The following is a 22,963-nucleotide window of genomic DNA, read 5'->3' as shown; positions in this document are numbered from 1 at the left end:
ATACCAATTTAAGAAAAACCATGTAACCAATTTCGAGTAGCAACAAGTGACCTACCTATATTTCTCAAGCCCCACAAATCAGCATACTTATTCAGGCTGGGCTAAAAAGCTCTTTTTTAAAATAGGCTCCAAATTTTTTAGCCCAGCCCTATTAAATCCCGGGTTAGACCAGGCCGGCCCAACAGGCCTAGCCCATATTGACGGCTCGAATTTTTACTATTGTCTTTGTGAAATAATAAATATACGAGTAATTTTGTAAGTAGTGTAATTTATCTTCTAAAAAAATATAAAACTTTAATAAATGAAAAGACAAATATGAAAAAAATAAATCAAACATCTATTTTGAACAATGAAACAAAACCTTAGACATTCACTCAATATAAAATAAAGGGAAAAGGGTCAAAAATACCCCTCAACTTTGTTTTATTGGTTGACTATACCCTTGCCGTTAAAATGAAGTTATTTTTGTCTCTGCCGTCTACAAACTTGTCACATTTACCCCTCAATTGGATGGAAACCCCCAAATCAACAAAAATAACCCGATTTACTTAAATTAACCAATTTTAACCCGACCCGACCCATCTAATATATGACCCGCTTTGTTCATCTTCATCTTGAGATCAAGGCAAAAAACAATGGAGGAAAATACATTTTTAAAGACATGAATAACATTTCCATAACCTAATGAGATTAAGTAAATACAAGTAAGTAAGCCTAAAACCTCGACTTTCCCAACCTTCCTACTTCCCAGACGATTAAACCCATCGTCGCCGTATTCACTGTTCCGGCACCATTACAAAGCCCAAGCAATTCAGTCAGAAGCTTTTATGCCATAATCATGAGATGTTTCAATCAATTTATTTCTAATTCTCTATATTACCGTTCCAGAACTATTTCCACATATCTAACACCTTATGTGCATTCATGATTCCACAGTCCAAGATTCAAAAAAAATTATGAAATCCATTTCTACAGCTTTACTAAACCGTTAATCAGTTCAAATTTCACAACATCAGCTCACGAATCAAAGTTGGCTCTATCAGGGAGAGTATCAGCGATAGTTAATGAGATTTCGAATTTAACGTTGCTGGAAGTATCGGATTTAGGGCAGGTTCTAAAGAAGAGAATGGGGTATTGAAGAGATGCATGTAATGGCATAATGATGCCCGAGATGTGAGCTGCGGAAAAGACGAAAAAGAAGGCAAGAAGAATGTTTGATTTGAAGCTCAAGGAAGTGATGAAGATGAACAGTAGGAAGTAGGAAATAGGGAGACAGATAAATTAGGTTAAAAATGAATATGAACATAGGTGGGTTATATCATTTGATGGGTCGGGTCGGGTTAAAAATTGGTTAATTTAAGTAAATCGGGTTATTTTTGTTGATTTGGGGGTTTCCATCCAATTGAGGGGTAAATGTGACAAGTTTGTAGACGGCAGAGGACAAAAATAATTTTTATTTTAACGGCAAGGGTATAGTCAACCAAATAAAACAAAGTTGAGGGGTATTTTTGACCCTTTTCCCTAAAATAAAAGATATTTTAGTGTATATTACATTATGGGTAATGCTAATTGGCCAGAAATTGGCTAGAAATTTAAAAAAACTATAATATTTTTTTTATTTTAAAATAAATTGATTTTTTTTTCATTTTTAGTTAAAATGTATTAAAATTAAAAGAGTAAAAATATTCAAAAAAATAAAATAACATAGATAAAATACTATTATGACCAAATTCTAGCCGAATTTTATAAGGGAAAATTGTACATAATGACAAACTATTAATTCAAATTAAATGGTATAATCACACTTTGATTTAATTGTATCCTGTAGCAAACTGTTTGTCAGCGCCTCTCTCCCTCAAACTCTCGCTCGCCACTTTCCTCTCTCGCTCACTCCCTCTGTGCTCGCCTCTCTCGCTTTATACAACAGAAGTGTATAAATTGCGTTTCTGTTTGTATAAAGCGAGAGAAAATTGTATATACACATGCAGATACATATATATTCGTACTATACACTTATAATTATACAATAAAAATATTCCCCTGCCCAGTTTTATGCTTGTATAATGTATAATTTATGTTTGTATAAAGCGAAAGAGAGAGCGATTTTTTATATACAAATATTTTTGTCAACGATTTATACAAACGAGAGGCTAACAACAATTTATACAAATGTCTTGCTAGCGAAATTATACAATTATGAAGAGGAGTCAACGAATTATACAATTGCTTCTTTTTGTATATATGTATAGCGAAATAGACAGCTTTCAATTGTATATGTATAGCGAATTATACATATATATGTTTCCTATGGAGCGCAATTATGCAAATTTTGCTATAACATACAAATATGATTTTTTTGTTTGCTATATGTGAAAGTTGTTCATTTTCTAACTAAAAATATTTTTCCGTACATTCCTATATATTTGATGTTTCTCGAAAATTAAACATTATTAAAAGGAGGTAAATAGTTAAGTCTAATAATTACTTCAATTTTTTTGAGTTTTGAATTCCTAAAAAGACACATGTGTTAGGACAAAACATTTTTGCTATAGTTGCATGCTTTTTGGCAGAGTCCCCACCTCTCACATGGCGTAAGACTGAACCATACATAGTACTCCTTCCGTCTCATTTTAAGAAAGAAAAAAATACTTTTAAAATTTTTGGTCCAAAATGACTGATAGAAATTTATGTGACTGTAAATTATTTTATTAAGGGTAAAATAAATATTTTATAACTAAATTGTTACTTTATATAGAAATATGTCATTCTTTTTGGGACTGACTAAAAAAGAAAGTAAGTCACATAAATTGAGATAGACGGAGTAATAACCAATGCAAAGAGCATAGCAATGTTTTCTTAATTTTGGGAGGATGGAAATTAGTACCTTGTCCTATTTACTGGTCAATTTTTGACTTGATAAATCTATTAAGAAAATAATAGTGAGTTTATTATTTTACTTCTATTAATTAATATTAGAATGTCAAAATCAATTTACTTATTAAAGATGTTCTATCTTTTTCAAAAAATATTAATTATCTAAGTAAATTGAAGACATAATAGGTAAAAAATATTACTCCATCATCTCTTGATTTTTCAAAAATGACAAGTAAAAAGTCAAATTTAGATAAGTAAAGGTCAAACACATCGATGGCCCCTTAAAATTGACAACAATTTTCACTTAGACACTTTAACTAAACTTTGTTCATTTTGACATTTTTTTCTCAAGCACATGTTGACTCCAAGTGTGTGAACACCAAGCGTGTCCACTATTAAAGAGAAAAAAATAAGAATTAACATATATGACAAAGTAACCAATGAATAAATGACATGTGGTCTTTTTTTTCCAAAAAAAATTAAATAAAATATTTTCACAAATTTAATGAAAAATGCAACACCCCCAACAGCTTCCTCAGTCGTCTTCTCCATTCCATTTTTATTATTTTTTGGGCCTTATTTTTTCTGCCATAAACTCACACCCACACAATCTACACTGTCATATTCCTCCATTTTCAATGCCTTTTCCGTCACACCAACATCCACACAGTCATATTCCCCGTTTTATTTCTCATTTTCATGGTTTTTTCAGACATATTCTACCGGATTTTAACCGTCTTCTTCACTGCACCCTCGGTCACATTTCTTCATTTGATTTAGGGTTAAGAGGTGCAAATATATAACAATAATGGTTTGTATTTTTTAGAATGCATCTCTTTTTCTTTAATTTTATGAAATTTTGAGTTGTTGGGTTGTATGTGGGCAATTGTGACCAAAGATACACTTGAAGAATCATTTTTACATTTTTCTTTAGGATTATTGTGGTTGAATTTTACATGATTTGGGGTGTTGTTGATATGGGTTCAATTTCTTATTTCTTTTTGGGTTTACCTGAGCTTGCAATACGAAATTTAAATTGAAATTATTATAACAAAAGATTTAACCTCCATTGAAGTATTTTAAGCTTTGAGAAATAATGGGAGAGATAATGACTATAAAATGGGGAAGAAGAAGAGAAAAAATAAAATAAAATAGGCTAAATAAGCCTCTCACACGTCAATAGCGAGTGTCAAAATGACACACTATAGAGCCTGACATGAGATGCCTAAAATGAACAAAGTTTAATTAAAAATGTTTAAGTGAAAGTTATTATCAACTTTAGGGGGCCATCAATGAATTTGAGCCTAAGTAAAAAGAAACCGAAGGAGTACTAGCTATATTATGTATATACATGTCATGTCATCATGTACTGCTGGAGTACTGGGGAACACGAAACTTCTTTGGTAAAGTTTTGAATCAAACCAAATTGTAGTGTAGCTACATCTTTAGACCTCTAGTTAGGCAAACTGATTGGTAACATATTTGAATTTGTAGAGCAATGTTGTTCCAAGCTATCGATTGCTTTGCTTAGATTCTTACTCTCTACATTCCATATTAATTAAATTTTTGAGATTTTTTTTTTATCGTTCAGAATAATTGAATTGTTCAAAGTTTAAGATGAATGTTTTAATTTTTTTCCTTCCATATTTGCCCTTTCTTGTAATGAGGTTTGATATTTTATAGGAGAGGCATTACTTGCAAAGTTACGTAGTAATACATATTGTCAAATTTGCGTTGTATCTTTTAAAAGTTATACTTCCTCCGTTCAATAATAGTTGTCCATTATCCTAAAAATAGTTGTCCAATAATACTTGTCCAATTTTAAAAAATCAAAAAATAATTTATCTTTTGTGTCTATTTTATCCATGTTATCAAATACTTCACTATTTATCATCTAACACATTTCTCAAAAAATTAAATTTAATAAAATCAAAGGATAATATAATAAAATTATCCCTATTATTTATTGTTTCTTAAAAGTTGTATCAAGTCAACAGTGAACAACTATTATTAAACATATGGAATATTTATTTTTGAATAATCCAATATAAATGTGAGAATTTGAAGTAACATAGATTCCAAGAATGCTATAATTAACATCTTCACCTGCAATGTAAAATCAAAATTAGAATCTTTAATAAAGACAAAACAATAGTAGATATTTAATTTCTTACCAATCCTTTAAAATTTTGAATAATTAATTATGTCAACTTGCAATTACAAAATATTTTATGTAGTTTTTAAATATATTAAATTTACTTTAATTTTTTAAAAAAGAATTTAATAAATTTTATTTTAATTTTTTTTAAAGAATTTATACACAACTCTCGTGTACCCCGAACCCCTTTATATATTGGTAGAGACTAGAGAGGGTGGAAAAATCCAAATGCCAGAAAATAAGTAATTGATTATTGGCAGTTCACATTCTCTCCGTGACCCAGCTATGGATGGTACGTACACAAATAATGCAGACTCGCAGTAGCACAAGCAACGATCCAAAATCCATTCCGCCATTCATCTGTGAGTAACCTGTCACTTTCCCATTACTATTTCTTTCTTTCTTCTACTTTTTTTGTCCGCCATTGATGATTCATGCCAACGCTCTTTCTTGCTTTTTCATCCGGTTTCGGTCGTCGTATGTGTAAGTTGCAAATGCCCATTCAAGAGCATGGTTTCTTTATTGTATTTATGATTTCTTGTTTATATTTTTGGTGAAATAGATTCAAACAGTGCGTAGTGGAATTGTCGATAATATCGATAGTTTATAGAATCGATCGACCCTTAACTAGTTGTTTTGTCTTCTTCGTTCTGTAGCTTTCTGCGAGATTGTTAGTAGTACGTGCATGCATTGGATTGGGTTCCGTTTGAAATTTTGATATGGGTTGTCGATTTTTATACATCTGTTGTGATGATTCCTCTGTTTGATTCGAAAGACGAAAGAAAAAATTAAAGAAAGAGAATCTTGATAGTTGAGTGTAAGGTGCACTACTTTTCTTGTTTATATGTGAAATGGGTCCAAATAGAGCGTAATAAAACAGTCGATAATAGAGATAAATTTATAGAATCGATTGACATCCAACTAGTTTGTGTTTTGTCTTCTTCATTATGTGGCTTTCTGTGAGATTTTTAGTAGTATATGCATGCATTGGATTGCGTTCCGTTTGAAATTTTGATATGGGTTATCGATTTTTATACATCTGTTGTAATGATTCCCCTGTTTTATTCGAAAGAAGAAAGAAAAATTAAAGAAAGAGAATCCTGATAGTTGAATCTAAGGTTCTTGGTCTGTTAATTTGGGTTAATGCGTCTACTGTTTATTAATGAGATATCAAAGGGCCAAAGTAGAAAAAGGGCTATGATTGATTTTCTTGGTTCGTTTAGTCTCTTCAAGCTATGCCCCTTATTCAAACTTTTATCGGTATGCATGGTGCTGAGTTGTGATTTTAATGCAGATTGTTGAGCCTCTGAATAGTTTGTAAATCCATAGAGGCTTCAAGAATGTCAACGCATTCCGGGGATGTATCTAACAATGATAGTAGTATAAGAAATATTGATTCATGTAGTAGTGTAACTGAATTGGAAGACATTGATTTCTCGAGGTTACCTAGGCCAAGAAACTTGAACATTGAGAGGCAAGGCTCATATGATGAGAAGTCCCTTACTGAAACTCAACTGGGGTTCTCTCCTCATCCCCCTTCTAGAGCTGAAAATTTCTTCCGTGCTTTGGAGCATTTTGATTGTATATTTTCTCCATCAAAAAGATCTGAGTTCACTACTCCCAGATCACCTTTTGGGCAAGGGCCGCATCCTATGGTTGCTGAGGCTTGGGACTCTTTGAGGCGTACGTTGGTGCACTTTCGTGGACAGCCTGTTGGGACAATTGCTGCACTAGATAATTCAGATGAAAAGCTTAACTATGATCAGGTAAAGCCTGTTATGTTGTAATTGTTACATTGTCAATGGTGTGTGCATTGTTGTATTGAGTAGTTAACTTTGTCTCTGTCACTGGAAGAATTTTATGCTTGCTTAGTGTGAATCATTGATTTCATAATTTGGCATTTACATACTCTGCAGTTGCTATAGGAATTAGAATTACCATTACCTCGTGTAAAGTTTATCTATAGTTGATTTGATTGAATAATTTTTGCGCTATGTAACAGTACTACAGTAGAAAACAGCTTATACTTGATTACTTGTGCATGGGATATTTGTATTCTGTAGTATAATAATCCGGTCAGTTTAGTTTTACCATTGGGAACCATGTACTATTACTCTCTTATGCTTTTGATCCAAATACGAAGTGCCCTTTTATAATCATTGCAAGGCAATAAATTTATTGGTCAACAATGTTTGGCTCTTGATAAATTATGCTAATTGCCAGAAGATCACTATTCAGAGGGGAGTAGAGATGCCAACTTATTCCTCTGAGATATTTTTGTAGGCTTTCACTTAATGAGTTCTAACCTTTTATCCTTCCATAATAATGAAAGTTTCCTTGTTCAATTGAAAGGGTTAATATTTGGATATAATTGAATGCCAATTATGTGTTCTGGGCACTGTATTCCCCAACTCCAAACTCCTGATTTACTGGGATCTCCACTCTAGCTATCTTCTAGATACACTAATTTCTGGACAGGATAATTTCCTTTGCTGTTAGAAGACTCGAAAGAAAGTCAGGTCAGTGAGCAATGGAGTTGTATTCTTGCAAAGTTCATCGGTCAATGCACTTGTCTGGCTTTCTTGTAGTTGATAAATGTTTCTAAAGACATAATGGAAAAAGATTCTTTTTGTTGTACATGGAGGAGGTAGTTGTACAAAAGTTCTGTATTGGTTGTTATTCATGATCAAGATGTTTGGTAATAGCCATCTTTAACTTCAGGTGTTTGTCAGAGATTTTGTTCCAAGTGCGCTGGCTTTTCTGATGAACAGGGAACCCGAAATAGTAAAGAATTTCCTCTTGAAAACTCTTCGTCTTCAATCATGGGAGAAAAAGATAGACCGGTTCCAACTGGGAGAGGGTGTAATGCCAGCTAGTTTCAAAGTACTCCATGATCCGGTTAGAAATACCGAGACATTAATTGCAGATTTTGGTGAGAGTGCAATAGGAAGAGTGGCTCCTATTGATTCTGGATTTTGGTGGATTATATTACTTCGTGCATACACAAAGTCTACAGGGGACACCTCCTTGTCTGAGCTGCCTGAATGCCAGAAGGGTATGCGTTTGATACTCAGTTTATGCCTTTCAGAGGGGTTTGACACATTTCCAACTCTTCTTTGTGCCGATGGGTGCTCTATGATAGATCGTAGAATGGTGAGTTTCTTCTTTTTTAAGCTTGTTCTTACTGTTCTGAAATGATATACATACTCAGTATGTGTCCATATGTTTGATATACTGAAAATTTATGGAGGTTATAAATTTCAGTAACTCTAATTCCCCTTCGGATAGGGTTGTCATATTTTCAAACTCATATTCTTTTATCGTCATTGTTCATAGACATGCTGCTTGTATATTGTGGAGTCCAAATAATATATGCTCTTTTGCCATGACATAATTGGTTTCACCAACTTGAGATAAGCTGAATATTGTACTCTTATTTTACTAGAAAGATAGGACTCTCATAGCTGTAGTACATCTCTTCATGTAGCATGAAATGTTGAGATTAGGTGGAAATTTTTTCAAGTGGCATCTCTTTCTGTAGTTCCCTAAACATTTCTTGTAAACATGTCTCTCTTTATCTCTCTTCTTTTTTCATATCAACCTTTACATTCGAATACATAATGTGCAAGTGTTTGCTGCAACTAAAAGAAACTTGCCCTTCTGTATCTTCTGTGCTTAAGTATGCACTTATATTCTGCAGTTTCACTGACTACTTTGTGGTAAACAAACATATCAGGGTGTGTATGGGTACCCAATAGAAATACAAGCACTATTCTTCATGGCTTTAAGGTGTGCACTTCTTTTACTCAAGCATGATGCTGAAGGGAAGGAGTTCGTAGAACGGATTGTGAAGAGACTGCATGCGTTGAGCTACCACATGAGAAATTATTTTTGGCTCGATTTAAAGCAACTTAATGACATTTACCGATATAAAACTGAAGAATATTCCCACACAGCAGTCAACAAGTTTAATGTCATGCCTGATTCTCTTCCAGAATGGATTTTTGATTTCATGCCAGTTTCTGGTGGTTATTTCCTTGGAAATGTTGGTCCTTCAAACATGGATTTCCGTTGGTTTTGCTTAGGCAACTGTATTGCAATTTTATCAAGCTTAGCAACCCCCGAACAGGCAACCAAGATCATGGAACTTATTGAGTCACGCTGGCACGAATTGGTAGGAGAGATGCCCTTGAAGGTTTGTTATCCGGCTATAGAGGGTCATGAGTGGCGGATTGTAACAGGATGCGACCCAAAAAACACTAGATGGAGCTATCACAATGGGGGATCATGGCCAGGTACTTATTTAACTTGTTTTGTTCCATGGTTTTAACTGAATTTTGGAATATAATAGGGATGAACTGATTGATCTACATAATTTGTTTGGGATATTGAATCACTCTTAGTTCTTAACAAAACAAGCCCATGGACTTCAGAAACTTCCTAAAACTGGGTATTAAATTCTCTAGAAACATCATTGACAGAAAGATTTTGTCATGAATGTGTGCCGCTCAGCCCATGTATAGTATTTTATAATTGTGGTTTTCGTTGTATGGCCTATTATGATAAAAAGAAGTGTGTAGGTCCCTCTCATATTTGATTGTCTCTGGCTACAGTGCTTCTATGGCTCCTCACAGCAGCATGTATCAAGACGGGGAGACCTCAGCTTGCAAGGCGTGCCATTGAAGTTGCTGAACAACGCTTGTCCAAGGATGGGTGGCCTGAATATTATGATGGAAAACTTGGCCGATTCATTGGCAAGCAAGCTCGTAAATACCAAACATGGTCAATTGCTGGTTATTTGGTGGCAAAGATGATGCTTGAAGACCCATCCCATCTGGGAATGATTTCACTTGAGGAGGACAAGCAGCTGAAACCTGTCTTGAAAAGATCAGCTTCGTTTTGATTAATACATTTTACCTGACATTCAGAAGTTGTTTCTAGCTTACCAGAATGTGGGGGAAATACAATTGAAGTCCCCAGGTCCAGCAAAAAAGAAGAAGAAGAAAGAGGAGTAGAACTAACAAGGTTCTTGTAAGAATTAGTATAGAATGTGTAGTCAGATTTGGTTAGTCTGATTCTTTCTTTTTTTACCTGGAATTGCTATTAGTTTCTGTTTATCCAAACTTGCTATCTTGTTTCTTGAACTCAGTTTAGCTGCATTTGCAACCTTATGATTTTGCAACCACCTGTTGATACTCTTGTGTCGGTACCATCATATTCATGTTGTTCGTTCCTAGAGGCAATTCAGATTCAAATGGTAAGACTATGTTCCCAAAGAGTTTATTCAGTGGTGAAGAAAACTCTAGAATTATGTTCACAAAGAGCGTTAATTTAGTGGTAACAAATAATTTAATTTGATATTTAAAAAATCTGAAAGGCCAGATTACACCCCATGGCCTCATCATATTAACGTAACCTTCAAAAAGTTTGCCATATTTTAGAAAAATAAGATTTTATTTGAAAGATCTATTATATATTGAGACATTTAATTATAGGGATAAATAATGCTGTAATTTTAGAATTACAATTGCTAAATCACATAATAATATTGGTCCAAGAAGTATATACTACTTCACAAGGCATAATTAAAGAAAAATATAAATAAATATATCCAACCACAAGGTAGGTAGGTGCATAGTTAGTGGTGTCCCAGTCCAACTCCAAACAGGATTCCTAAATTACTAGTGCTATTTTTTTCATTTTGAAGTTCCAATATTTCAATCTTAGATTTCATCGTCGAATTTCGGGTAAATCCACAAATCGAGAAAAATCAGTATGAGGACGACAAGGAGGCCGATCCAAGTCGTGTCGACATGGGTCCGCCGGCAACCGCCAAAGGTCAAGGCTTTTCTGGCCGTCATTACCGGTATGGCGGCGTTGGTGTTGCTACGCGCCATCGTCCACGATCACGATAATCTTTTCGTCGCCGCTGAAGCTGTTCATTCAATTGGAATCTCCGTTCTCATCTACAAGCTCATGAAAGAAAAAACTTGTGCCGGTAATTTATTTACCTCAATTTCTTCAAAAAGAAGCCTTCTTTTTATTGTTTATTGAACGGATGAATTAGAAAAGATTGCTTCTTTGACCTGAATTTCGGAAGATCTAAGTAGTAGATTGGTTTTGTTAGGTTTATTGATTGGTCATTTAGGGTAGAGACAATATGTTTTACGGAAAAAATATGCGAACTTCGTAGATTAGAGGTTTTTTGGTTCAGCTACTGATGAATTCTAGGGTTTTGTTTATTGGATTCGAAATTTGAAGTGAAGAAATAGTAGAAGGGTTATTACTAGATATTGTATTGTTATGGACCTCTAGAGCAGATTTTTTCACGATTGATTGCATTGTTTTTTAAAATTACTTTTTTCTTAGGTTTGAAGAGTAGGATTGTGTTGAAAAGGGGTTGGGGAATCTTGTCTGCTGTAGTCATATGCTATGCCCCTTTTTGGTTAAGAGATACATTTTAAATTTTATTGAGTGGTGTTGATTTTGTAGTATTTTTAATGTGACTAGTGAATTGTATGATCCACCAGTAAATTTTATCAACTTTGCCTTTCGGTGCCTTGTTCTTAAAGAGTGCAATCACTGTTGTAGGTTAAAATGAAGTAGTTGCAAAACTTGCTTTGTTTTTTTTTTCTTTTTCATTGTAAACATTAGTCAAAAGGAGTACACTCAGCTGTGTAAAGCAGTATGTCTTCTCGTAGCTAGCAGTTTTAGATCTGTGAGGTGACTGTAAAGAAGTGCTAGAGCACTTGCTTCAGATTTGGAGGTCTTGCTAGAGATGATGTCTCTTAACATAGTAAACATGAGTTACACTAGTATATGTGCAGTCTCTTAGTTTTAAAAATAAAAATAAAACTCCATTGGAAAGAAGTAAAATATGAGATGGTGGAAGTAAAAGCCAAAGTGGAGATAGCTTAACATTGAACATGCTGTTAATCGTTTATGGATCGCTTTCCCTTTATTAAAGACCACTCAGTAGATGGGTTTAATCTTCTTTTTGGAACAAGAATGGATCCTACTATTTGAACAAGCACAGTTTTTTGTTTGTTTGTTGATAAGGTTACTATTTTATGTATCACAAAAACCCATCACCAGAGATGATGAAGGGGATTTACATTTTGGGTCCAACTGACTTTACACTTGTCCTTTGAATTCTACTAAATCATCTATATCCCCCATTAGGTCTTGTCTACACCAAAAATAGAAGAAACTGAGGCACTTCATCTTGATTTTCTGCATGTGACTGCTTCTATCTTCAAAATTTCTTGAGTTCTTTTTTCCTTCCTCACTGTCCACCATATGCATGCTGGGATGCATTGCCACCAATCTTCCTCTGCGTTTCGTCTACCCCCACTCCCTTCCAACTGTTAAGCATTTGAAAAGTAGTTTTGGTATTAGAGGTTTTTGGATTGGCTTAAAAGTTGGTCAAACCTACTTATAAGTCAGTTTTTGACTTTTGGCAAATATAAAAAATAACTTAAAATAAGTTAGGAAGTGTTTGGCAAGGTCAAAAATGACTTAAAATATGTTTAAAATGACTTAAAATAAGTCAAAAACCAAAAGTAGGTCTCCCTTACTTTTTATTTTTTGACTTAAAAGTCATTTATGTTTGTCTTTTTATTTTTGACTTAAAAACTACTTTTTTTAAGCCAATCCAAACGGGCTCTTAACCAGCTCACTCCAAGAATACCAAAGAACATTTAATACAGATTTACTGTTGTCTTGCTATGTAGGAATAGATGCTTATTGTTTTCTGCATCCTGTCAACATAACAGACATCTTGAGAAAATCTGCAAACCTAAACCTCTGCTCTGTAAAGGTTCAGTTAAGCAGGCTTTTCTAATGACCAACCAAGTAAAGCTAGAAACTTTGTGTGGGATTTTGAACAAGCACAGTTATTAACAGCACAAAGATTTCTCATTCAGGAAAGTGACAATATTTTGAGTTGGAACAAAAAAAGGAGTAAAACAACCTTCTTGAGATTGAGTACAGTAGTCAAACTTTCTTTCATGACTTCCCTGCTAGTTAAAGGTCATCATTTGAAATTGACAAAAGATTTTTCTTTGAGCTCTTTAAAAGTCATCCAATTTGAGTTATAAGAGTATGGGTGGTTTCTTTTACATTTTCAGGAAGAAAGAAATACTTTAATCTTCAATTGATTTGATCATTTTACCATTCCTTTAATAAAAACAATGCTAGTGAATACATTGGAAGCTAATTAGCTGGTAGGCAGCGCCGCCGTCTGTTGTACCATTTTAGAGAGAATTTAAGTGAAGAAACTAGTCCAAAAAATAAAAAGTGACAGATATCCCTTCAACATAGGTCATCGATAGGATCTCAGAGACCCACCAAGTTCGAAAGCCAGGATCTTTCAGAAAATGGTTTCCTATTCAGAGAGTGTGTAACTGCGTGGATAAGCTCACACTAACCCGTCAAGTTATACATTTTTAAGGGATCCTATTAAATTTTGGTTTTGAGTTTTTTTTCTTCTCATCTATCCTCTTTCTTTCTTAGAAGATACAAAATTTTCATTTTCTTGATTTCAATGTGGAAACTGAAACATTTATTAGGGACCTTGGCCTTTTATTTCTGTTTCAATCCTATGCCTCAGTTTGTTCTGATTAACTCTGATGTATATCATTGCAGGTCTTTCACTCAAATCCCAGGAGCTCACTGCTATGTTTTTGGCTGTTAGACTGTATTGCAGTTTTGTCATGGAATATGATATACACACCTTACTTGATTTAGCTACGTTAGCTACGACCTTGTGGGTTATTTATATGATCCGGTTTAATCTTAGATCAAGTTACATGGAGGACAAAGACAATTTTTTAATCTATTACGTGGTAAGTCACAAACAACTTATGTATACCTTTTTCTAGTTTTCTTCTTGAGTTGTACATAGTTGAGGCTAGTTTCTCATTTGGTATTTTCATCTCCAAGAAATATCTTGTTATGTTTATAGTTTGTATATGTATGTGTGCTCATGGATATTACATGTAAGTAATGAGGCTAATTTGAGTTATTTGGACTTCAGAAGTCATTTTATTGATATAAAGGTCTATTGATTGGTTTAAGCAATTCAAAAGTATAAGTGTATTATGCACAACTAATGGTATCATGCTCTGGTCTCGTCCCTTGCAATGCTATTTCCAAATATTGATTTGGTGTCTTTTGTTTCACTGTTTGACTTATTTGTTTTTTTCTGCATAAAATATGTTGCTAGTGGTTTTTGCACGACTTTTTCATAATTGTTAATTCTTTTGATTATATGAAAATAATATTAAGTTATCAGATGCAAGGTTATTTTGCTCTGAATAATTTTTTCCATATACAAATCTCTGCATTGTTTTATAATATGAACTGGTTGCCAGGAAACAGTAGGATAGTTATTGAAAGCTGTAGAATGCCAGAGTCTAAAAGGATTGCCGGCAATAGGCACTCTCTTTTATGCAATACTAGATGTACTTGGCCAACTCTCAAGTAATGAAGAATAACATTTTCTGACGCATAAAAGGTTTACATATTAAGGGTTGTTTGACCTACTACGTAATTTATATCAGAAAATCGTGCAGGTATTAACTTTTGCATGTTTTCAGTTTTGTAACATTTGTTACTATTTCTACAACATACCTAGTATAGTTCCACACGTGGGGGCTGGAGAGGGTGAGGTGTATGCCGACCTTACCCCTACCTTCGTGGGTAGAGAGGTTGTTTGTGATAGACCCTCCGCTCAAGAAAATCACTTTTGAGAACAATTTATAGAAATGCAAGAGTAAAACGCTACAATGAAAATATTGAAAAAGGAAAAATACTCACATGTCCTATGCCGCTCACCGGGACATTTGCGCTCCTCTTCTTCACATGCCCGAACCATCTTAACCTCGCTTCCCTCATTTTTGTCCTCCATGGAGGCTACTCCCACCTTGACCCGTATGTTTTTGTTCCTAATCCCGTCTCTCATAGTATGTCCACACATCATCGAAGCATCCTCATCTTTGCTACCTTCATCTTTTGAACGTGCGAGTTCTTGACTGGTCAACACTTCACCATGTACACCATAGTCGGTTTAACAACCACTCTAAATTTATCTTCAAGTCTTGGTGGCACATTCTTGTCGCATAGGACCTGCGAGCCTCCATTTCATCCACCCTACTCCAATACGATGTGTAACGTCTCCGTTGATCTCCTCATTTCCTTTGATGATAGACCCAAGATACTTGAAGTTTCCTCGCTTGAGGATGACTTGTATATCAATCCTTCAGTGCAATACTAAACTTGCACTCCATGTCGTCTGTTTTAGTACTTCTCAATCTGAAGCCTTTAAACTCTAGGGTCTGTCTCCAAATCTCCAGTCTACATTTAACTTCGCCACATGATATATAGGAAACCTTCTATTCTTGTAATAACAAAGCTATAATATATTGTCATAACAATGTTCAGGATGTGTAAAATGATTTTTGTGCATTTTAACATCTTCATAATTTCATAGATAACAGATCCAATAATGTTTTCGTATCGTGTCTTAGTATTTTGAACATAATGTGTAGTCACATACGATATATAGCACACATTAGGACATTAGGTGTATTCTTAGGCAAAATCCACACCAGCATGAATATATGTTTCTTGGTTGTGTTTAATTATTGAGATCTGTGTTATTTAGGGGATTTAAGATAATGAAAATGGTTCAGTTAGTTTTATTAGAGGTGATGACTATTACTTGTGTAGTTCATAAGTCAAATTTGAAAACTTAAACTCATTAACTAATCAAATTATGTGAAACAGAATGTGACTGAGGGAATACAATTTTTTTCATCATCATTTGGACTGAGGCGTTGTTATTAGTTTCTGTTTTATTTGCTTGTAAGCATTTTGAAGTAGTACTCTGTTCATATATTATTTTGCAGTTTAGTAAAAGCATGTTAGTGAAGTGACCAGAGAGGCTTCTTATTTTGCCATGGCTAGAATCTTTCATTTTCATAGAATTTTCTCTGGACTCTGAATGGAGTCAGAGTGGCTTTCAGTTTTATCGAAGAATGTGAAATGTCTTTGGTTCTTTCAAGCAGCTGGTGTCATTATTTCTCTTTGTTTTTGTTGTAATTTTGTTTGCATGACTCTTGTGATGCTACCCTCTGCACAATTTTTTCTCTTTTCATTTTGAGAAGAAAGCATCTGTTCTTTTTTCCGTTTTCTGCAGGTGATCCCTTGTGCTGCCTTAGCTTTACTAATTCATCCATCTACATCACATCTCTTCGTCAATAGAGTCTTCTGGGCGTTCTGTGTTTACTTGGAGGCAGTTTCTGTGCTACCTCAACTTCGTGTCATGCAAAACACTAAGGTATAATTGCATGCTATCGGTTATGAAATGCAGACTTCTCAACCCCCTCCCTCTCCCTCATTATTTTTGTGCGGTGTGAGAACTGCCTTTACTTGCCTTTGACCACCTCTTTGTTGTTTTGTACACAGATAGTTGAACCATTCACAGCTCATTATGTATTTGCATTGGGTGTTGCAAGGTTCTTAAGCTGCGCTCACTGGGTTCTCCAGGTTTGGTTTGCAAATTCGCAGTTCTTGTAGTAATTGGATTTTAAAACTCTTCAGATAACTTTATTTGAATGTCATTCATAGTTCCTGTAGGGATGCCACATTTTATGATTTAACCCAACATGGTTTTTTGACGAACAATTAACGAGCTGATATGATGTTATGATTTCATGTTCCTTGTTGGCTGGCCAAGTTGTACTGTATGGAATACCATTAGTTGGGCAGGCAAGGAGTTGCATTGTGATCACATACCAAGTACTCACTATGTTATGTGGAATTCAATTAGGGATGTTCAATTATTTCTTTAATTGGTTGATCAAGATGTTTGATGTATTGGTTGGGCAAATTTTCACATATTTGGATTTTGTTAGCATGTTATTTAGCTCAAACAACCTTGTGATTTTTTGGTTGCTTTGTGACAGGTTTTGGACAGTCGCGGCCATCTGCTGGTAGCATTGGGTCATGGTCTATGGCCTTCTATGGTTTTGATATCTGAAATAGTTCAAACCTTTATCCTAGCAGACTTCTGTTACTACTATGTTAAAAGGTAAAATATGCTTCTCTCATGTCCATCTGTTTCTTATCCTCTGCCATTCCTCATCATTCTGTATTGACTATGACCTTTTACATTTTCTTATTTATTGCAGTGTTTTCGGTGGACAGCTGGTAATGCGTCTTCCTTCTGGGGTCGTGTAACTGATGATTGTGATAGTTATGGACAGAAATTTCACATTCGTTTGTCACTTTTCTTTTGGTTATCTTGGGTTTCTCTAGAAGGTCCCAGCTCTTGTCTAGGACCCTTCAGGCGCAAAATCAGGCATGCGCCTTTTGTGAAGTTAGCACTATTTTAAATATATAAGCAGTAGATTTTCTTGCTATGATAGACTATTTTACTTTATTTAGCAGTTAGCACTAACATATGGCTTTTGGATATGTACTCATTTTTGTACTTATGTACTAATGTACCACATGAATGATAAATGATTCTGACATAACTATCCCTGAATGTACCCCTCCCGTCGCCCTTTCCCTTTCAGGATGGTCATGTAACAGGGGCATAACTTGTTCGTTTCTGTCATAGTGGGATGAACTCGCAACACAAGTTTTCTGAGTGAAATCTGCAATAACAGATCATCATTTCACTTCCACCACAGAGATATTGCAACGTTGTTGAATATGGTGTGCACTGGTGAGAAATTTTCAACAACATTAAATTACATGGGAGGGTAGGATTTATGTAGATCTTACCCCTACCTTTTTGAGGTAAAAGAACAACTAATGAAACCTAATAATATAACAACAAAGTAGCAATATCAAAGCAGTAAGTAAAAAAACTCGTAGCAAAGAGGCAATATAGACAACCAATGAAGCAACAATTAACAATAAAACAAAGTAAAAAAAAACATTATTCATATACTAAAGTAATAGTGATACTACTAAAAAGAGATTAGTAGCAGAGGAGCCAGAAATTTCCAAGGAATTCAAAAACAGAAAGAAGCAAGACGTTAAGGAGGATGAACCCCTTGCGCCTCCTAGCTTGTTTAGACTTTGGTATTCCTACCTTCGCACATTGCCTGTTTGCTGACCAAACTTCTTTTTAACCAAATGTGTCTTTGGACTTTGGCTCTATAGTATGTAACCTATTTTCAGATATATTTCCACTAATACAGAGTCATTTGATTAGGCAAGCAGCTTTTGCTTTATCTTTGTCATTTCTTTCTAAAGCTAAGAAAAAGGGAGGATAATCAAAGTTACATAGCTGCCAAGTGGACAGATATTGTTTTATGATTTTAAAAAAAAAATTATAGTGCTTTTAAAACAGAAGAAATCATTTTACATATATTGTATTGATGAGAAAGTTGTTTTGCTAAGACTTTTTTCTTGAACAACAACATACCCTATACCATCCTCAGACTATTTGTGGGACTGAATTCGGTATGTTGTTATTCTTATTATCGTAATAACTAACAACATACACAAGTGAGATCCCTATCTCGTGAAGGTGAAAACTGGGTTCAAAAGATATTCGACTTAAGTTAGACTTTTTATTCTTAAGCCAATAAGTTACTAGTAGTACTATTTAATTACCATTGTGTGGTACATCATTAAAAAGTTACCTGATCGTATATGTATCTATCCGAATATGGTTTTAAATGTGCGATGTGAAGATGAAAGTGACAGTAGAGTATTATTGAAGTAAAAAATAAAAATTTCATTTTCATTGTTGTCCTTTTTCCTTTTCTTTCATTTTGTTGGCTTGCTATCATTTTTTGTTATTAGTGCGTCCAGAAGTTTCAAATTAAAATGGAATATAAATATTTGTACAGAAAGGAAAAGGAGAGCTCCAGAATACAAACAGCTGTCGTGCACACACGATGCTAGCTGTTGGCTTAACTCATTCATAGTAATCACATTACACCACAAAAAAAAAAAACAAGTAGCATTCATAATTGTTGTTGTTAGGGGATGAGAATGATATCTATATATAATAAGCTACCATACAAAGATTTTTATAGTATTTAATTACATTGTAACTATTTTGTTAGCTTTCAATTAAAATGAGTACTTCTTTTAAATAATAAATATGTCATTGTATGAGCTATTTATTACTCATTTCTTTTGAATTTGTTAATATGATTTTGATCTGACACATAGTTTACGAAAGTAAATTAAATTTTGAGAAAAAACATTAAGTGATACTTGAAGTTGTCCCAGATTTTCAAAAAGACACCTTAACTTTGTGTGCGTCCTATTACCCCACAAAACATTCAAAATCACAATAAATACACATTTTTTACACAATATTTCCACTTTCGACAAAAATATCCTTCGAATGTGCAATTTCTTAAAAACAAAAAGTGGGACCCATTATTGATGTATTGAAGGATGCTTTGGTAATTTCCTATGATGAATTCGTTTTGTTTGTTTCTTTTAAATTTATTTTACTATACTAAATAATTGTATAAAATATTATAAATCACGATAATTAATTACTTAAATATTTAAAAGATATAAAAATATATAAAAGATCTGATTGACTCTTCAAATTTTACCGGTGACACATAAATTGGGACAAATGAAATAATATATATTATTTAAAAATTTCTTAGAAAGTACTATGAATTACAGTAATTAACAGTAGAAATATTTCAAAGACAAAAAAAATTGATTGAATTTCAAATTTTTTTTAGTACTACATAAATTGAGAAAGAAGAAATGACCTCTATTATTTGAAAATGGCGTAAAAGTATTACAAATCATACAATAAGAATTAACAATTTAAAATTTTAGAAGACTTTAATGCTTTATACTTATTCTATTTCCACTTTGGACAAAAATATTCTCCCAATATGCATATTTTTTTAAACAAAAGTGGGACCCATATTTGATGTATTGAAGGATGTTTTGGTAATTTTCCTATGATGAATTCGTTTTGTTTGTTGTTTAATTTTTTAAAAATAATTGTATAAAATATTATAAATCACATAATTATTTACTTAAATATTCAAAAGATATAAAAATATGTAAAAGATCTGATTAACTCTTTAAATTTTATCGGTGAGACATAAATTGGACAAATGAAATAATATATATTATTTGAAAATTACTTAGAAAGTACAATAATTTACAGTAATTAACAATAGAATATTTTAAAGACAAAAAAAATTGATTGAATCTCGAATTTTTATTAATACCACATAAATTGAGAAAGAAGAAATAACTTTTATTATTTGAAAATTGCGTAAAATATATTACAAATCATACAACAATAATTAGCAATTTAGAATGTTAAAAGACATAAAAATTTTTTTACCATAGTTAGCAATAATTAAAATTTAAACTATTTTAAATTAATATTAAAGTTTAATTAACTCTTTAATTTTGTCTTTGTCACATAAATTGAAACAAACAATGATGCATATTGGGCCGTGCTAGCTAGGGCTCCGATGTCTAGTGGTAGATATATGCTGAATATTATAGTAATAAAGTATATAATTTATATACTACAAAACATTAAAATTTTGATTATTTTATCTGATTGAAATTTTTGTATAAGTAATTAATGAATATAATTGTTTGTACTTTTTTTTAATAAAAAAATAAATTCTACATATTTAAAGTGTTATTATGGTATAATTAAATTATATGTATATCGAAATCTAACAAACTATTATACTTTTTTCGGCAAATTACAGAAATCACATACTTTTAAGACAAAATTACAATTTATCATTTAAAAGTTTATAATTACAGAAATTCCTCAAACGGATACAATAATAATAGACACTGATGCATTAATCTGATGCGCGAGATACATTAATCGTTAAGTAAGATATATTACATTTTATACATGATACACTAATCTGATGCGCGAGATACAATAATATAAGCGCTGATACATTAATCTGATGCGCGAGATACACTAATCTGATGCGCGAAAATGAGGGATTTTGGAAATTTGTAAAACTTATAAGGGATAATGGTAATAAGTAAACTAAAAAATGGAATTTCTGTAATTTTTCCTACTTTTTATCTTGTTGCGTAAAATATCAAAATTGAATTTGAAAAGTATTAAATCAATTTGATATGATCATAATAGATTAATGTTTTTGAATAATAACATATTTAATGTAATTAAATTAGTAGAATTTGAGGAGGATAAAATTTAAATTTAAAATTTTTAATATCGTACCATACCCTTCGTTGGAGGTTGTTGAATGCTACAGGATGTTTGCTTTTGACTTCTAAAATCATTATCTTATCTTTTTCACTCTTATGCTACTTTACAAGTTTTTGTGATGGCACAATTCCCAAAATCCTAAATAATTGTTCCATATACACATTAATGCTTTTAATTTGATAAACTTCAACCACTGGTCCAAACGCGTTTTCTTATAAAAATGGAACTCTTTTGTGGTCATATTATAGCTTTATTAGCTGTGTGCTAAGATTAAGATAGATACCCTTTTTTCGTAATATAAATAGTGGAGTCAGTTAAGATATAAATTGAAATATATTTAAAAAAATGAAGTAAATACACAAAATAGTCAACATGATTCAATGTATAATATACTAGTAATATTTTATTGTTTTTAACTTATTCATACTGGATAATTTCTGACTCAGAAGTATTAATTGACTCCTCGTGGAGATATTGATTAGGATTTATTATTTATTTTTAAAAATTGTTAGTCTTCACACTGCACCTTAACTTATATTGAAATTGATTCGTGAATTTTGAATCGAACTTTTTACATATTGTGGTTTAACGATGAAGTTTAAAGCTTGAAGAGTCCTATCGATAAAAGATGATTAGGACAAAAGATATTGTGCATGATTCCTGCAAAAAAAAATAGTTTATAAAAATTTGTTTCGTGGCTAACACATTGTTTGCAATAAATTTTAAACATATGAAAAATAAATAAACCACACAAATAAAATCTGAAGAAACATAACTTTATTGATAAATATGTGGGTACAATTCTGTTCCTCCCTTGATTCTACTCTCCTAAGATTTATCTATCATTCGAGGGCCGTTAGTGGCGTATTTCTCGAACTAGCTAGGATGATTTAGATTTGAGCTTTATATGAATATTCCATGACTTTTGTGGAATATTCGAGATCTTGATCTTTAAAAATATCCAAGAGTTTATGGGATTTTTTGATATGCCTTTTGAGGGAATTTAGTACTATTTATATAGGCATATACTGGGGTTTAGGGTTGAGTAGCCTCTAAAAATTCTAATTGAAACTGAACACGCCTTCTAGAGTCCCAATTCGAATTGAACACATCTTGTAGAGTCCGCAAAATTTCAATGTCTACGTATATTACCTTTTAATTTATTTGTATACCTACAAATTTTAGAAGTGAAATATATTTAATGAATCAAATAGCACATTAAACTATAACTATAAATTGTAATTAGAAAAATATTAGTTAAAGAGACTAATTTTCTTTTTAAAGTTAACTGTTTTTGAAATTTTCTCATGTTTAAATAGTATCTCTAGATCGGTTTCAGGTCAAATAATTTTTTTAGCCGATATAAATTTATTTATTTTATTATATCATCTTTCAAGTTATGTTTTTTATGAAATTTTCTCAAGTTTAAATAGTATTTCTGGATCGGTCTCAGGTCAAATAATTTTTTTAACGGATGTAAATTTATTTATTTTATTATATCATCTTACAAGTTATGTTTCGTGTTTAAAAAAAATGTATACTCCATTGGAAAATTCAATTTCTAAGCGCAGGAAATAAAAAACAACTTATTTTAAAGACAAAAATAAAAAATCAACATTTGCCAAAGGTAAAGGGTTGAGTAAGAAATCAGCTTCTTATTATCTTTAACTTGAATTATATATATATATATATATATATATATA

The 22,963-nt window shown here is 32.6% G+C and overlaps 2 protein-coding genes across 3 annotated transcripts; both read left to right on the top strand.

Moving 5' to 3' along the window:
* The first annotated feature begins 5,240 nt into the window (after positions 1 to 5,240).
* On the top strand, positions 5,241 to 10,250 carry LOC102582797 (probable alkaline/neutral invertase B). 2 transcript variants are annotated; one of them, XM_006359584.2, is made up of 5 exons: positions 5,241 to 5,394; positions 6,327 to 6,798; positions 7,754 to 8,185; positions 8,769 to 9,327; positions 9,646 to 10,250. In XM_006359584.2, the coding sequence occupies exons 2-5, from the start codon at positions 6,373 to 6,375 to the stop codon at positions 9,933 to 9,935; spliced, it is 1,707 nt and encodes a 568-aa protein (XP_006359646.1). In that variant the 5' UTR covers positions 5,241 to 5,394; positions 6,327 to 6,372; the 3' UTR covers positions 9,936 to 10,250. The 2 variants fall into 2 exon arrangements, with proteins under 2 accessions (XP_006359646.1, XP_015170008.1); XM_015314522.1 differs by lacking the exon at positions 5,241 to 5,394 and adding an exon at positions 5,423 to 5,515.
* A 402-nt stretch (positions 10,251 to 10,652) lies between these two features.
* LOC102582455 (putative ER lumen protein-retaining receptor C28H8.4) lies at positions 10,653 to 17,615 on the top strand. Its single transcript, XM_006359583.2, has 6 exons — positions 10,653 to 11,030; positions 13,679 to 13,878; positions 16,233 to 16,373; positions 16,502 to 16,582; positions 17,002 to 17,126; positions 17,227 to 17,615. Exons 1-6 carry the CDS (start codon positions 10,808 to 10,810, stop codon positions 17,273 to 17,275), a joined length of 819 nt encoding a protein of 272 aa, XP_006359645.1. The 5' UTR covers positions 10,653 to 10,807; the 3' UTR covers positions 17,276 to 17,615.
* Positions 17,616 to 22,963: the final 5,348 nt, after the last annotated feature.

This window comes from Solanum tuberosum, unplaced genomic scaffold (genome assembly GCF_000226075.1).
Source record: "Solanum tuberosum cultivar DM 1-3 516 R44 unplaced genomic scaffold, SolTub_3.0 scf00290, whole genome shotgun sequence".
NCBI lineage: Eukaryota > Viridiplantae > Streptophyta > Magnoliopsida > Solanales > Solanaceae > Solanum > Solanum tuberosum.
This window is presented reverse-complemented; position numbering and strand designations above follow the sequence as displayed.